The sequence below is a fragment of the Phycodurus eques genome, chromosome 6 (genome assembly GCF_024500275.1).
Source record: "Phycodurus eques isolate BA_2022a chromosome 6, UOR_Pequ_1.1, whole genome shotgun sequence".
NCBI classification, from domain to species: Eukaryota; Metazoa; Chordata; class Actinopteri; order Syngnathiformes; family Syngnathidae; genus Phycodurus; species Phycodurus eques.
Window position 1 is genome coordinate 19,997,815 of NC_084530.1, and position 16,636 is coordinate 20,014,450.

General features: G+C 37.9%; 1 protein-coding gene across 1 annotated transcript; it reads left to right on the forward strand.

The window, feature by feature from the left end:
* Positions 1–576: 576 nt before the first annotated feature.
* LOC133404070 (homeobox protein Nkx-2.3-like) lies at positions 577–8,189 on the forward strand. The gene is made up of 2 exons (XM_061679666.1): positions 577–3,990; positions 7,303–8,189. The coding sequence occupies exons 1-2, from the start codon at positions 3,636–3,638 to the stop codon at positions 7,941–7,943; spliced, it is 996 nt and encodes a 331-aa protein (XP_061535650.1). The 5' UTR covers positions 577–3,635; the 3' UTR covers positions 7,944–8,189.
* Positions 8,190–16,636: the final 8,447 nt, after the last annotated feature.

Sequence of the window (16,636 nt, forward strand, 5' to 3'; positions counted from 1 at the left end):
CTATTGTTGGCTACACTGACACATGCGCGCACACACACACGCACACACACACACACACACACACACAATTAGTATTCACGATATAAACGGACTAAATATAATGCACAAAATAAGATTACAGTGATGTTGGGACATTGTGGAACATATACTATAAATAAAAACAGAATACAATGCTGGCCGACTGGTTTGCACAGCCGCCTCACAGTTCTGAGATCCTGGGTTCAACTCCACACAGGGAGGCCGGCCTCTAGTGAGGATAAGCGGTGGTGAAAATGGATGGTTGTACAATGATTTGCTAATCAATTTCAACCTATATTGAATTTAATACTGTGCCCTGCGACTGACTGGCGACCAGTTGAGGGTGTAGTCCGCCTTTCGCCCGAAGTCACCTGGGATAGACTCCAGCCCCCCCGCGACCCTCAACAGGATAAGCAGTGTTGAAAATGGATGGATGAATTAAATACACTACAAAGACAAGATAGTTAATGTTCAAACTGATGAATGTGTTTTTTTTTTGCAAATATTCTCATTTTAAATTTGCTAACTAGACCACATTCTAAAAAATCTGGGACAGGGGCAACAAAAGACTGGGAATGCTCAAAAGACACCTGTTCGGAACATTTCACAGGTGAACAGGTTAATTGAGTGTCATGATTGGGTGTAAAAGGAGCATCTCCGAAAGGCTTAGTTCACAAGCGAGCATGGGTTCAGCAGTTTGTGAAGTTCAAACTCTACCATGCAAAGCGAAAGCCATACTGTATATCAACAAAACCTGGAAACACCACCGGCTTTTCTGGTTCCGAGCTCATCTGAGGTGGACTAACGCAAAGTTGAAAAGTGTGCTGTGGTCTGACAAGTCCGCATTTCAAATTGTTTTGGGAAATCATGGATGTCGTGTCCTCCGGACCACAGACACATTGTTATCAGTGCAAAGTTAAAAAAGCCAACATCTGTGATGGTATGGGGGTGTGTTAGTCCCCATGGCATGGCTAACTTGCACATCTGGGAAGGAACCATTAATGCTGAAAGTTACATACAGGTTTTGGAGCAACATATGCTGCCATCCAAGCAACGTCTTTTTCAGGGACATCCCTGCTTATTTCAGCAAGACAATGCCAAGCCACATTCTGCATGTGCTACAACAGCATGGCTTGGTAGTAAAAGAGTGCGAGTACTAGACTGGCCTGCCAGCAGTCAAGACGTGTCTCCCATTAAAAATGTGTGGCACATTATGTAGGGCAAAATACGACAACGAAGACCCCAAACTGTTAAGCAACTGAAGTTGTACATCAAGCAAGAATAGGAACGAATTCCACCTACAAAACAATTGGTGTTCTCAGTTCCCAAACGCTTATTGAATGTTGTTAAAAAAGAAAGGTGTTGTAAAACAGTGGTAAATATGCCCCGGTCTCAGCTTTATTGAATATGTTGCAGGCATCAAATTTAAAATGAGTGAATATTTGAAAAAAATAAATAAACTATTCGCTTGAACATTAAATATCTTGTCTTTGTAGTGTATTCAAATTAATATAGGATGAAACAGATTTGCAAATCATTGTATTCTGTTTTTATTTACATATTACACAATGTCCCAACGTCATTGGAATAGGGGTTTTTAGAACTCAACCAAAGAACCCACTAGAACCCAACCAATGAATAATGTATAACCCAATTGAAGAAACAATGAGCGGAAACCAATTGAAGAACCAAATAGAATCCCACAAAAGAACAAAAAGAACTTCTAAAGAACGCGCTAGATCCCAACCAATGCAAACCCCAAAGACCCAACTAAAACCCTACCAAAGAACAATTTACAACCCACCTTAAGAAAAAATTAGGACCCAAGCAAAGAAACAATTAAGTCCAAGTAAAAAAACAACGACAACCAAGACCAAGAACCAACTGGAACCTAACCAAAGAAATAATTACAATCCAACTAATTAAAACATTTGACAATTGAGCAGAATTCCATTTTTAAATTATTTACAATAAAGAGTTAGACTCAGTACAAGTTCACATTGCTCCCATAAGAAATCATTCAAATTTGACTTTTCTATTACTTTATGTTGTACATCACACACCTGCTGCACTCTTATTGGGACGGAAGGGGCAGGTGGTTGTTTTAGGGGCTCTGGGTGGTCTGCATTGGTTGTGTGGTCCCTTGGCTCTAGGAGGGGAAAAATAAAAGATAAAGAAAGAAAAGCTTACGATCAAGGCCAACTATAAAAAGTCACTCCATTTTTTTTCCTGGAGGTATTTTAATTGTTCCCTGGAGTATGTGTGTGTGTGCGCATGTGTGTACGTATGTGTGCTTATCATCCGTGTGGTTATTAATACAACAGTGAGATAAAGAAGAGGCAGCACACTCACAAGCAGGATGAAGCTGTGCAGCATTTTCACTTTTTACTGTACAAGACAAATTGTTAATGGCATTGTTCCATAAACCTGTATATGTATATTATGTACTGATAAACAAGAATACTGCCCTACATTTTGTGTGAAAAAAGTCTGAACGTGGTATTGTACTTGACTTTGATACACACAAACAATTTAAATGGACGAAGACTTTACAAGCCAACTTTTAAATCCTGTATGTAAACATTTGAAGCACTGACTTTTATCCGCTTATAAAGAGGCTTCCTGTAAACAGAGATGCAGGGTGCCAAACAACAAATGATCATGTTAGAAAAAGCACAAAAGAAGAACAAGAAGAAAAAAGAAGCACAACAGGAGAGCAACACCTAAAACAAAGACAACAAAAAGAAGAACAACAAGAAATACAACAACTAGAACAAAAACAACAAAGAATATCAACAAGAAACTATACAAAAGAATGCGAACGATAACTAGAACAACACAAACCAGAACTAAAACAAAACAACAAAAAGAACAACAAAATGAATAAGAGCAAGGATAAAAGTAAAAATAACATGAACAAAAAAAAGTACAGTAGAACAAAACCAACAAAAAGAAGAATGAAAAAGAACAGCAAGTATAACATGAACAAGGTTAAGAATAAGAAAAAAAACGAACAGCAACAAAAGGAAGAAAAAGAACAAGGAAAAGACGAACAGCACGTCAAAGAAAAAGAACGACAAGTGAACAAAAACGAGAAAAAGAACAAGAAAGATGGAATAGAAGAACAACAAGAACAAGAAGTAGAACAAAAAGCAACAAAAAAGCAAAACAAGATTTAGAACAAGGAAGAAAAAGAAGTAGAACAGGAACAGCGTACAAAAACAGACTACAAGACCGACAAATATATAGAACAACAAGAACACGACAAAAAGAAGAAAAGAACAAACAAGATGAACAATGCTGCAACCCCAAAAAGAAAAACAAAGTTGTTTTTTTTTTAAATGTAGAACTAGCGTGTGAGTGTAAATATTTACAATCACACACACACACACAGATCACATGACACCCCCACCCCTCACCCTCCATACCCCCACCTTCTTTCTGTCTTTCCCAAAAGCTTGGTCCATGAGACTTTTTGTGATTGGTCCCTCCCTTACCAACCTCCTCCCTGCCTTCCCACTTTGGGAGCTCGTGGTAGTCCTCATACCTCATCAGGATCGTGGACTCCCTCGCACCCGTGCCCGCCATGGGGTCTTGAGAGCGGGTTGGGGAGCTTGATGATGATGATGATGATGACGATGATGACGATGCTCCAGACCTCCACGCCTTTCTCCGTCAAAGACATCCTAAAAGCTGGACAACAGTACCCCCCCGTCGCCACGGTCCACTACCGCAGGCCCCCGCCACCCTCCTGCATGCTGTCCCGGGACAGCCCCCCGGCGCCTCCGGCCCCGCCGCCGCCCTTCTCGGACCCCGGGCGCTCGGTGTTCCTCGGAGCACTGGAGGAGGACGAGGACGAGGAGGAAGACGGCGCGGTGGATAGCGGACTGACACCGGACGGGTACCCGCACCGGGGGGGCCCACAGGGGCCCGAGGGGGAGGCCCCCGATGGCATGGATGAGCCGGAGAGCAGTGAGTTTTAATTCTATTTGTCGTGGTTGACACACGGGCAGCCTTTGACACATGGGCCAGCACATTCGTATGCACAAAAAGTTGGACGGAAAGGTAATATATGTGTAATCCTTACTTGCACTTACAGATCTTAATACCAAAAAAACTGAGGGTTCATTTGACACAAAGGCCACATTTGACACATGGGCCAGCACATTCGTACATGAAAAAGAGTGAAACGGAACGGTAATATATGTCCAATTCTTACTTGAACATACAGGTCTTCATACAATTTTTACTTATATATCTTAATAATACAAAAACATCCTGATGGTTCAAGAGAGGCACTTGTCAAAAGGTGCCACATTTGACACATGGGCCAGCACATTCGCACACGAAAACAAGTTAAACGTACAGCTAATATAAACAATTCTTACATACATATTGTATTCAATAATAGCCAATGAAAAACAGTTCAGGGTTTGGGAGAGGAATTTGACACAAGGGCCAGATTTGACACATTTGGACTTGAAACAACAACAACAAATGAGGGTTTAAGTGCTGTATTTGACACATGAGCCAGCACATTGGTGCGTTAAAGTTTAACGTGTAGGCAATATATGTGCAATGCTTACCTTTACCTATGTATCTTATGAGAAAAACAACAACAGCGGGTTCAAGTGTTGCATTTGGCTCTTGAGCTGCATTTGACAAATGGGCCAAACCATTTGTACAAAAAAAAATACGTCAATATATAGTAAATGTATATGTAAAATTATTTATTTTAATAAACATATGGGCCAGTCCATTTGTAGTCACATTTATATGTCATATAGGTAAAGGTTTTCAATTTAACAGTACCAATAAAAGCAATTGTGGGTTCAAGGTCTGCATTTGATACATGGGCCACATTTGACATATGGGCCAGCCCATTCATAGAAATAGAGTGAAATGTATTTCATATATGTACAATTCCTTATTTTTAAATAATACTTAATAGAAAACGTAATTGAACGTTTGTGGATTCAAGGGCCACAGTTGACCCATGGGAAACATTTGACATATGAGCCATCATATTTGTACATTGGGTTTGAAAATAAGTGTTAAATATGTCACATTCGTAAAATCATTGAATCACATATTGACATGTGGGCCAGCTCCTAAATTGATGGATATATGATGCATGTCAAAGTTTGTATTTTAACAATATTTGTTTAATTATTATTTGTAATTAATTAAAAAGCACGTTAATGAATTGTGGGATTTAGAGTTGCATATGACATGGGCCACATTTGACACACGGGCCAGCCCATTTGTAGATTTTATAGTTAAATATGTACTAGTATCAATTAACCAATTGTGAGGAGCATATTTGACAAATTAGTTACATTGTACCTACTTTCAAATAAAAGACAACATAACAACAAAGACATTATTATTATTATTATTATTATTATTATTATTATGCATTATGTTAATTCTGAAAGTGGATATGAGAAGGTCATCTAAGTTCTCACAGCAGACATGTTGGCATACAGTTGTCAAAGTAAGTCAATATACGTATGTACACATTTAAGTTAATAGACAAAGCCTCGTCTTTTCATATTTCACATTATTTGGAAGTTTTTGTGCATTTCTAGTTGTGTTCGAAAAAAAAAAAAAAACAAGAACAGAGACATACAAAGCATTCACTTACATTGTGTCTTTCATACTGTTGTTAGTCTTCCAAGCAAGTTCAGTAAAGTGTGATTCTTAGGCCCAAGAGTCCTAAGAGCACTTTAAAAAAAAGAGAGAGAAGAGAAAATACAAAGAAATAAATAAACATAAGAAAAATATTTTAAAAATGAATCGTCTTATTGTGAAGAACAAAAATATTTTAAAAAAATAGCAATAAGACAAAAAGACTATACATATATATATATATTCTTTAACAAAAAAGAAAAATATAGAAGTAGTAAGAATATTTTTCTATAAGTCATTATTTATTTTAGATCATATAAATTGGTGTTTTTGTACGATACAGTACAAGTACATACGCAGCAAAATGTGTTGCACACGTCACTGTTTGTTTATTTAAGGTAACAAGAATGCGCAGTACAGTACAGTAATATGAAGTGAAAGTAAGAGTAATGTAATAGTTAAGTGACACCCGTCCTTTCTCTAATCTCATATAAAGAAAGAATCACGAATTAAAAATAAAACAACTCAACTCAAAGTAAATAAAGTTTGTGATATTTGATTTTCTTTTTCTGAAACATTGCTGTTTTTTAAAGTATTTCAAAACATTTTAGCAATCTTAAATTGTATTTTTTTACACACGATTATAGTATTTAATCCACATTTTGTATCGTTATTATATTTTAAACACATGATTATGTTTTTAGTATCTATTTTACGACATCATTTAGTATTTTTTAAAAATGTTTTCAAACACACGATTATGTGTGTTCAGTTTGTTTTTACACGGTTGTGTATTTTTATTACTTTTAAATACACGTTGTGCAATTGTATTACATTTTAACACGTTTATTTATAGATTTTTTTTACTTTATTTTTTCGTATTTTCTTTAAATGTTTTTACACACGATTGTGTATTATTCAATTTTTAAATACACTATAGAATTGTATCATATTTTCATAGTTTTTACAAAATAAGCCTTTTTAGATTGCATTTTAGACACGATTGTATATTGTTATACGCATGACTGTGCATTCTTTTTTAAATACATGATCGTGTATTTTTGTTTTTCGTACATTTGTTTAAACATCCATCCATCCATTTTCTGAGCCGCTTCTCCTCACAAGGGTCGCGGGCGTGCGGGAGCCTATCCCAGCTATCATCGGGCAGGAGGCGGGGTACACCTTGAACTGGTTGCCAGCCAATCGCAGGGCACATACAAACAAACAACCATTCACACTCACATGCACACCTACGGGCAATTTAGAGCCTCCAATTCATGCATGTTTTTGGGATGTGGGAGGAAACCGGAGTGCCCGGAGAAAACCCACGCAGGCACGGGGAGAACATGCAAACTCCACACAGGCGGGGCCGGGATTTAAACCCCGGTCCTCAGAACTGTGAGGCAGACGCTCTAACCACTCGGCCTTTTTAAAAACATGATTGTATTATTGTTGTTGTTTTTACACGTTGTGCATTTTAGTACATTTTTTTAAACTTAATGATTGTATATTTATGGTTTTAACACACGTAGTACTGCATACTTAGTAAATGATTTGTGTGTGTGTGTGTGTTTTGACACGTGTATTTGTATTCCATTTTTGACACGTGATCGTGTATTTCCATGAAATGTCGTCTTTTCTGCCTGTGTGCAGAACTTGGCGGTCCGTCGTCCCGGGACGACGGCTCCTCCTCGGAGGGCGCCCGGCCGACGAGTCAGCCGAAGCCGCGCAGCCGTCGCCGGCCCCGGGTGCTCTTCTCGCAGGCTCAGGTGCTGGAGCTGGAGCGTCGCTTCAAGCAGCAGCGCTACCTGTCGGCGCCCGAGCGCGAGCACCTGGCGTCGGCTCTCAGGCTCACCTCCAACCAGGTCAAGATCTGGTTCCAGAACCGTCGCTACAAATGCAAACGTCAGCGGCAGGACAGGACCCTGGAGGCGGCCGGCCAGCACCACCAAGCTCCGCTTCCGCCGCTGAGGCGCGTGGCCGTGCCGGTGCTGGTCCGCGACGGGAAGCCGTGCCTCGGCGGCGGGGGAGGTGGCTCGACTCCCGGCTACCCGAGCGCCGCGGCGCCGTACGGTTACGCGGCGGGGAGCTACCCGGCTTACGTGTACGGGGGCCCGGCGTATCAGAGCAACTCCAGCTGCGCGTACGGTGGCCTGCCCGGAGCCGGGGCCGGACCCGGCTCCGCCTCGGCCTGCCCCAGCGCCTTCGTCAACTTGGGCGGCCTGCAGGGGCCCTCGGCGCCGGCCCACAACCACCAGGGAGGCGCGCCGTGCCAGGGCATCCGGGCCTGGTAGAAAATAGAACCTCGTTAATGAGCTCATTAAAAATAGGACTGATGACGTCATGGTGTGGGAGAGGACTCGTGATGCTTTTTTAAAGTTTTGAAACACTTGTTTTTGTTGTTGCTTTGGGTTGCGGAGACTTTCACAATGATTCCAATAAAGAAGAAAATACAACAAAATGGCGCATGGTTTAGTTATTGGACTTGACTTTTATATGTATATATTTTTTTAAGTCAAAATAAATCATACACCACCATGGTTTTTAGTAGACCTGCTATTTTTTTGTGTGTATTTTGCTTTCGGTTCAACTTTAAATTAATTTCTTTTGTTTGTTTTTCTTATTAGTAAATTTGTTGTTTTCTTTTTTTTTAAATACAATTTGTCATTTTAGTTTTTAGCTGATTTACTATTTATTCTTTTTTTTAGATTTCTTTTCTTTTTTGGGTGTATTTGTTGTAGTTTTTTAGCTGATTTTTTGTTTTCTTTTTCTGGTATATTTGTGTTGTTTTAAATTTTTGGGCTGATTTATTTTCTTTTTTATATTTTGTTTTGTTTTCATTTTAGTTGATTTCTTGCTGGTCTTTTTCAGCAGAGTTCTTATCTTTTTTGATGTTTTTCTTTTGGTTTTCCTTTTTAGAAGATTAGCTGTTGTACCCTTTGTCCCGGTACAAGTGTGAGTTTAAAAAAATAAATGAAATAAAATACATTTTAAAAAACGGGAGGGGTGCACAGCTCCATTTTGGGCTGCTTCCGTTGAGAAAGTGGCGCCATTAAAAGCAGCTCACAGCCACAATGGCGTTTAAAAAAGGGGGAAGGACGAGGGGGGGGGGCACAGAAGGAGTTTGTAATGGGCACATGCCAGCCCTCAACCAAAGACAAAGAGGCGCAGGCGCGTAGTGTGCGTGTGTGTGTGTGTGTGGCGTGAGGGTCCAGTCCACTTTTGTGGGGGTCGTGCTCGTGAAAGAAAGGGCATAATTGCTACAAGTTTCACCATTTATCCCAGTGGGCAGGGAGGAGGAGTGGGTGGGGTGGGGTGGGGTTTGGGGGGGGGGGGGGGGTTAATACAAGGGTAAAGCATAAGGTCCATTATGTAGCTTTAAAGGGTGGGTGTAGGGCGGGTGGGGGTGTCCGGGTCAGCTTGTTCTCACAGGTGACACTTGAATCTATTTAGTAGATGACAAAGAATGAATACGTGCAGCTTTAATTGGGCAAGTGACTTCATTAACGCGCGCGTGACAAAAAAAAAAAAAAAAATGTTTGACCGACTGAAAAGTCATTTGTCAAATTTGTTTCATTCAACACATTGATGCTTAACTCAATTGCGTCATGGAATGCTTATGTACATGGTTTTTAAAAGTACGAAACATTTCTGTTTATTCTTTAGTGTATTCTTTTTGGTCGAATATTTCGTTCCTAGTTGGTATTTTGGGTTATTTTTTGCCCATTTTGTTGTCGTTTTATTGTATTTTGTTTTCTTTTTGATAGTTTTTGTTTTCGCAAGTGTATTTCGCGTTTTCAGCATTCTTTAAATACTGTTGTTTTATTATTTTTCATTCAGTATATTTTAATCTTGTTTTAATTGTAATCTATTTTTTAGTTTGTGTTATTGTTTGGTTTTAGTGTATATTTTGTTTTCTTTATCACATTTGTGTATTAAGTTTTATATAATTTTTTTTGCATAGATTTTCTTTCTGTTTTCTTTTTTAGTGTGTACTCTACTTCACTAATCTTTCTAATAGCTTTTTTCTTTTTTAGTAAACTTTTATATTTTTTTCTTTAGTGTTCTTTTTCTTGGTGTTTTTGTTTTTTCGGGTTTTTTTGTGTATTCTTACGCTTTTTTTAGAGTACGTCTCTATTATTTTTACATCATACAAATCGATTTTTCTTTCTTGAACCATCTAGGTTTTTAAATATTTTAGAAGGAAACAAAAGCAAAATACTTTCTTCCAAGAGAGATGAAGAGCTAATGAAAAAACAAATGTGTTGTTGTTGTAGGTGATAATTAGGCAGGTCAATGAGGCTGCTCATTAATCACTAACAACCACGTGCAACTCAATTATTAACACAACACGGGTGAGGGCTGATCATTAGTGTCGGGGAAGGCGTCAATTATTGATTATTTGTCTAATTGGACGAGCTGCTTCCACTCCCCCCACACCCCCCCCCCCAAAAAAAAAGAAAAAAAGAAATATATAATACCTATAACTCAATGACTAAGTATTTAGAGGAAATTGTTTTTAATTATTTGAAATATAAATAATTTCCACCTAATTCCTCTTCATTTTTTCACGGAATGTGGTGGCAGGGAAAAATAATAATTTAAATGAATGTATTTGTGTGTGTGTTATTGCTGTTATTTTTTACAGAGTAAGCCACCAGGTTAAATATTTTAATAGTTTAAAAAAAATTATGTTTTTCCAAATTTCAATTTGTAGTGTTATTAAACAGTTTTTATTAAAGTGCCCCAACAATGGGAAAAACGTACTTAATTTTCCGTTGCAGATGATTAAACTGTGGTAACTTGATGGAATCCCCCGCCCCTTTTCCTCGAAAAAAAACCCCAAACAAAACAAAAAACAATAGTATATATTATACATTCTAATCGTGTGCAACCAATGTACATGTTCGAATTGATTAAATTCAAAGGGCTTTTATTTAGTGTCCACAAAGACCATGCAAATGCATGCTATTATTACTAATATTGTTATGAATAATTTTTTTTATTGGTGACTTTCTGGGTACTGAAAGACACTGCATTGTATCATGTAACATTTTAAAAAAATAGTAACACATTTTCAAATTGTCTTTAATATACAGTAAGTCATGAGATTTAAAGATGCCATATTTTACCAAACCAACTTTTTCTAGTACTTGGGATGTAATATTGGCTCTATGTTGTCTCAGGAAACGTGAAATATGAATTAAAATCATACGCTTTCCTGAGTTACACATATTTTTCTGAAATCAGGTCATTCGAATTTCTCAAGCTCACAGTATCTACGTCACTAGCGAAGAGCTCCACCTACGTCTCCGCTCCCGAGCCAGCGCTGTCAACGTGACAAACGCGTGTGCTCTCACAAGTGGGTCGTCTACACGGAGGCAACCAATCAGAGGAAAGGGGAGCGGTCTTAGCCAAATACGGACAAAGCGGATACAAAACTGGGTTAAACAGAAGTAGCTGTCAGAGGTTTTTTTTTTTTTTTTTTTTTAAATGAAATTGAGATTTATACTAAATCCATGTTAGAGAGTCACTCTGCAAAGGTCTAAATAGCCAGAATATGGGATCTTTAATGTTTGATTTTCTTTTCATATTTCCCCCTAATTAATTATTATTTGTTTGTTAATAAGTGTTGACGCACCAAGAACATCAAATCACATTGTAGCAATAATTTCACTTCAAATATTTTTTTTACTATGAGACAATAGCCATAAAAGTGTTAATAGCTTTTTAAAAATATTTTGGATAACAAATACTGAAGTCACATTTTTTAATAATAAAAAAAAAAAAAGTATGTAATATTTAGTGTAGTGTGTCCAACGTTGACACGAGATGGCAGAAAATAAAAATACGTAGAAAATAGAAAAATATCTGTTCCTGTCTGCATGAAATAACAGTTCTATTTTTGTTACCCCTCACGCATTGCGCTAGCACCTTCGTTAGAGGTTAGCATCCATTCATTTCAACGGCTAATGTAAGACATTTCACAGCAGGGGGCGCCCTGCTGCTAATCAACACATCCATGCTAATCGCAATAAGGTAAGTCGTAAGCAATCTTTTTCAAAATGCTTTGTATTTTAATAACTACACATTAGCATTAGCTTTAACCTGCATTTTCATCATAGGGACTGCTAACTGCTAAACAGCGTTCTGCGACGTTAACTAGTATTTGCATTAGTGAGCATGTTGACGTGGGCGCTAATATGAACTACCTTGACTTACAAGCGTCCCAACTCACGAGCTTTCCCCGAGTTATGAATCGTCGCTTGGCTTCAGCAAAGAAGGGAGAGTAATGCCCTGGCACGTGGGCAAGGAGAGCCACAGTTGCCTATTCTCTTTCAGCCGTTTACTGAACAGGACAAACAGTCAAACACACAAATACAAAATGACAACACTCACATACGAGAAAACTATACAAATACATTTTGTTTTGTTTGTCAGAATATGCAAGTATCACACAAGCTAGTTTTGTTGGTGGTGTTACGCATGTAACTAGACAACTAAAACGACACTGAATTTTGTTGTCATTTGTTAGCAGGGTTACACAAAAACTACAGTCGGTTTTTGTTTGTAGTACAATTAGGCGAAAACTACAAGCACGATTTGATTGTAATTTTGTTTGCAGGATTACGCAGCTCTGACTAACCAATCAGAGGGCAGGAAACTGCTGACATCATCGAGGACCAGCACTCTGGCCCTGTGCTGACGAATTTGAAATGTGATTGGTTCAAGAAACATTGCTATTGCTAATATAGTTAAAATTACGTGGGACAGTGATATGGATTGTAAAGGCCCTGGGCAGATTACATTAACATGGCAACACAAAGAGGTTGAAATCTGATTGGACAAAAAAAAAAAAAAAAAATCTAATGTTCACATACTGGAAGCAGTGCAGCAAAGACTAACACTATAAATTGAAGAGAATGACTGTTGGGAACAAATGAATACAATTTCATAAAACAAATGAGAATTTAGGTTGTAAATGTAGGTCAGTGCTGGAAGTTCTGCTCATCGTCGTCAGACTTCCTGACAGCGGCTAACAGATTTCAGCGCAGTGTTTGGAAACGCTTCTTCTTCACGTCCGCGGTGGGCGAGTGTCCGGGACGGCGGCCAAAAGATGCACCCGGCCTCGTCCATCAGCCTTCTGTAAATATTTGGAGGCCAGTGTCCGCATTTAATCGCGTAAGCGGAGAGAAAAGCGTCAAGTTTTTCCTGGGAACGGACAAGCGACGCTTATCCGAGCGCTAGGCTAGCCCCCCACATTTATCGCAAAGTGACAGCGCACGGCAAAACACACGTACATTTTTACGCGGGGTCTCTCGGGAAGTTGTTTCGAGGGGTTTATCAGATGCAGCTGCAGCGGGGGAAAAAAAAAAAAAAAAAAAAAAACTCACATAAAGATGTTCAAAATCATTTTTCTTTTCAAACACAGCAAACTTTTACGGAAGCGTATTGCATTCACTTGGATAAGAAAAAAACCTCCTGTTTTTCTGAGTAATTTTTTTGAGGGCTTTGTTTTTTTGAATATTTTTTCTGTTTTCAAGTATTTTCTCTGTTTTTCTGACGAACTATTTTTCTCAGTTTTTCTGTCAAAATTCCCCCGTTTTCTAACTATTTTCCCCCCGTTTTTCAGAGTAATTTTTTACCCCCTGTTATTCTGACAATTTTTTTTTTTGAGTTATCGGGACACATCGAACTCACGCGAGAACCTGCGAACGGCAAGTGACTCTTTGCGGACTACGTAGTAAGCAACATGACCGGCTTATTTAGTTTGACCAAGTTTTATATTGAGATACTCCTGTCTTTGAGTCACATAGATGGTGTTGTAGTTAGTCAATAGAAAAAAAATTGTCAGAAAAACAGAAAAACATTTGTCAGAAAAACAGGGGGGATTACTCAGAAAAAGAGGGAAAAATACTCAGAAAAACAGAAAAAAAATGTTCCAAAAAACAAAGCCCTCAAAAAAATTACTCAGACAAACAGGAGTTGTTTTTTTTTAACCCAAGTGAATGCAATACGCTTCCGTAGGACTTTAAACATTTTATAAGGTTACGCAAAAATCTACACAACAAAATTTTGGTCTGTTCGCAGGGTTATGTGAGAAACTACACAAGCGATTTTTGAAGTTTGTTAGCAGGTTTAGGCAAAACAAAACTATACAATAGGATTTTTGTTATCCGTTAGCAGATTTTTGTGCATTAGAAAGATCCTGCGAAAGACTACAACTGCAATTTTTGTGTGTCCAAAAACTGCAAGCAACTTTCATTGATTGTTATCAGGGTTATACAAATAAACTACACAACCAATATCAGTTTGTTAGCATGGTTACACGATAAACCACACAAGCAATTTCTTTGTTAGCGGTATTGTGTGACAAACTACACAAGCAATTTTTATACATTTTATAAATATTTATTTATTATTATTATTTTTTTAAATCAGGGTTATACAAAAAATGCACAACCAGTTTTAGTTTGTCAAAAAAAAACTACAAAAGCATTTTTTTGTGTGTGTTAGCATGGTAACAAAAAGAAATACAAAAGTGATTTTTGTGTTAGCGGGCTTACGTGAAATACTACATAAAAACATTTTATGTTGGAAGGGTTAAGTGTAAAACTAGACAGCGGACTTTTGTTGGTTTATTAGCAGAATTTTAAGAAAAAAACTACACAACGGATTTTAGTTTGTTAGCAGCATTATGCAAAAGTACACATAATACTTTGTTTGTTAACAGCATGACAAGAAAAAGTACAAAAATGACTTTTGTGTGTTAGCAGGGTTATATGAAAAACTACACGAGAAATCAATGTCAGTTTATTAGAAGTGTTACATGACAAACTATAAAAGTGAATTCTGTTTTGCAGGATTCTGTGAAAACTACAAAAGTGATTATAGTGTTAACAGGGCTATGTGAAAAACTACGAAAGCAATTTGTTGCGTTGGCAAGGTTATGTGACAAACTACAAATGGTTTTGGCAATAACAGGCTAATGTGAAACTCTACACAAGAGCTTTTGTGTTAGCAGGGTAATGTGGAAAAATTACTCAAGCTTTTTTTGTTAGTAAGGCATTGTGAGAAATTACAAGTGGTTTTAACAGTGTAAATGTTACTACAAGTAATTTTCGTGTGGACAGATTAATGTGAAAAACTACACAAGCATTTTTGCGTTAGCAGGGTTATGTGAAAAAAAATACCCCATAAATTGCGCTAGCGGGTTACATGAAAAACTAAAAAAAAAAATTGTATTGTATGTAAGCTTATATGAAAAACTACAAAATAAATTTTTGTTCGCAGACTTATGAGAGTACTACAAGTGTTTTTTGTTTTGTTTTGGTGTGTGTTAACAATTACATAAAAGCAAGTTTTATTTGTTCGCAGGATTTCACAAAAACTACAAAACTGAGTTTTGTTATTTAGCAGGGTGACGCACCAAAGTGATACACAAATGGCTGTTTTGTTTACGAGCAGGATAATATAACATTATACATTTTTTGTTGTTTACAGGCTTACACAAAAAACACCAACAACAACAATCCAGCCAATTTTTATTGTGTGAAACCCCCACAGGAAAAAAATAACAACCGTTTTTATGACACGGTGTACCTAATGAAGTGTCTTATTGATGTCAGCTGTTTGCTGCGCTTTCCTGCTGGAAAACCCTTTCAACGATAAAGAAAAGAAAAAAGAAAGATGATCCAACATGTCGGACAAGGAAGGTCACACCCCCACTGCCAAGGTCAAAGTCAGGCGTGTGTGACATGCCAGACAAATGAGCTGGAGAAAACACACACACAAATTGGTGTGCACACGCACTCTTTTTTGATAAATGGGTTTTGCTGTTGCGATGCGGGAACACTTGTTAATGTTTCCATCCACGCCCGCAGCCTCCACTTAACATGTAATGATTCATGCCAACACTAACATTCGTCATCGTTTTGCCAACTAGCGCAACGCGCCAATCTTTTTTATTTTTTTATTTTATTTAACCGCCTTGAACTAGGGCTGAGTTATAAATCGATTTGATTGATCAATTAGATTTATTATAATAATTTTTTTTTTGCTACCACAAAAACTTCAGGTTTTTGCGAGAATGCAAAATAAAGAAATAAAAAGGAAACGCCTACTAGTACATCTGAACTTTATTTGGAGTTCATCAAAGGCACTTAAATTGGTGGCAAGTCTGTGCTCGCTCCCATTTAACATGAGATTGAATATGATCAGTTACTGCTGAACATAGCCATATTCCAGTTACAGTATAAGAGGGTGTGCGCACTTGTGCAGCCACATTATCTCAGTTTTTTATTTTGTACTGCACCTTTTTCAATTGAATTGCACAGGTTATAGGCTTAGGAGACAAAGGTGAAAACAGTTAAGATTTTTTTGTATCTTGGTCTCAGGGTGTGTGGACTTTTTATATGCACATTATTGAACGTTAACATTCTTAACTGTGATGAAAGTGTGTGTAAAAAAAAAAAAAAAAAAAAGGTTAGCAACTGTTATTAATAAACATAACATCAATGAAAATCACCAGAAGAGTCACCAAACATCCAATCAGATCACTTCGACTACAGAAGAAACATTTCTTGTGTTTTTGACATAATTGGCAAATAGAGATGATTCTGATCCCTATAGTGCTCAGAGCATCAACGCGCCAAGCTGATTTTTATGATTATGCTGGGATTGCTATCATTAACACATTCACTGCCATTGACGGCTTTAGAAGCCAAATATCCATGTTAACTGGGAAGGCTGGCAGTGAATGAGTTCATCATTTCATTCTTTAGTGACAATGTCACTTGGCATTTAGTAGTATGGTGGTGTCTTGAAATAAGAGTTTAATTTGTTCCGTGACCACACCCGTAACTCAAAAAACTTGTATATCTTTTGTCGCACTGCAACAATTGAATGGCCTCCGTGCTGCTGCTTCTGGTGTGCCCGCCTTAGCCACCTTGGGGCAGTATAAAACAGATATAAAGTACTGCTCATT

What these genes read in the sequence shown, in the direction of transcription:
- LOC133404070 (XM_061679666.1), top strand. Translation starts at nt 3,636, where the DNA reads ATGATGATGATGATGATGACGATGATGACGATGCTCCAGACCTCCACG. An exon ending in CATGGATGAGCCGGAGAGCA is followed by an intron (nt 3,991 to 7,302) that starts GTGAGTTTTAAT and finishes GCCTGTGTGCAG; the next exon opens with AACTTGGCGGTCCGTCGTCC.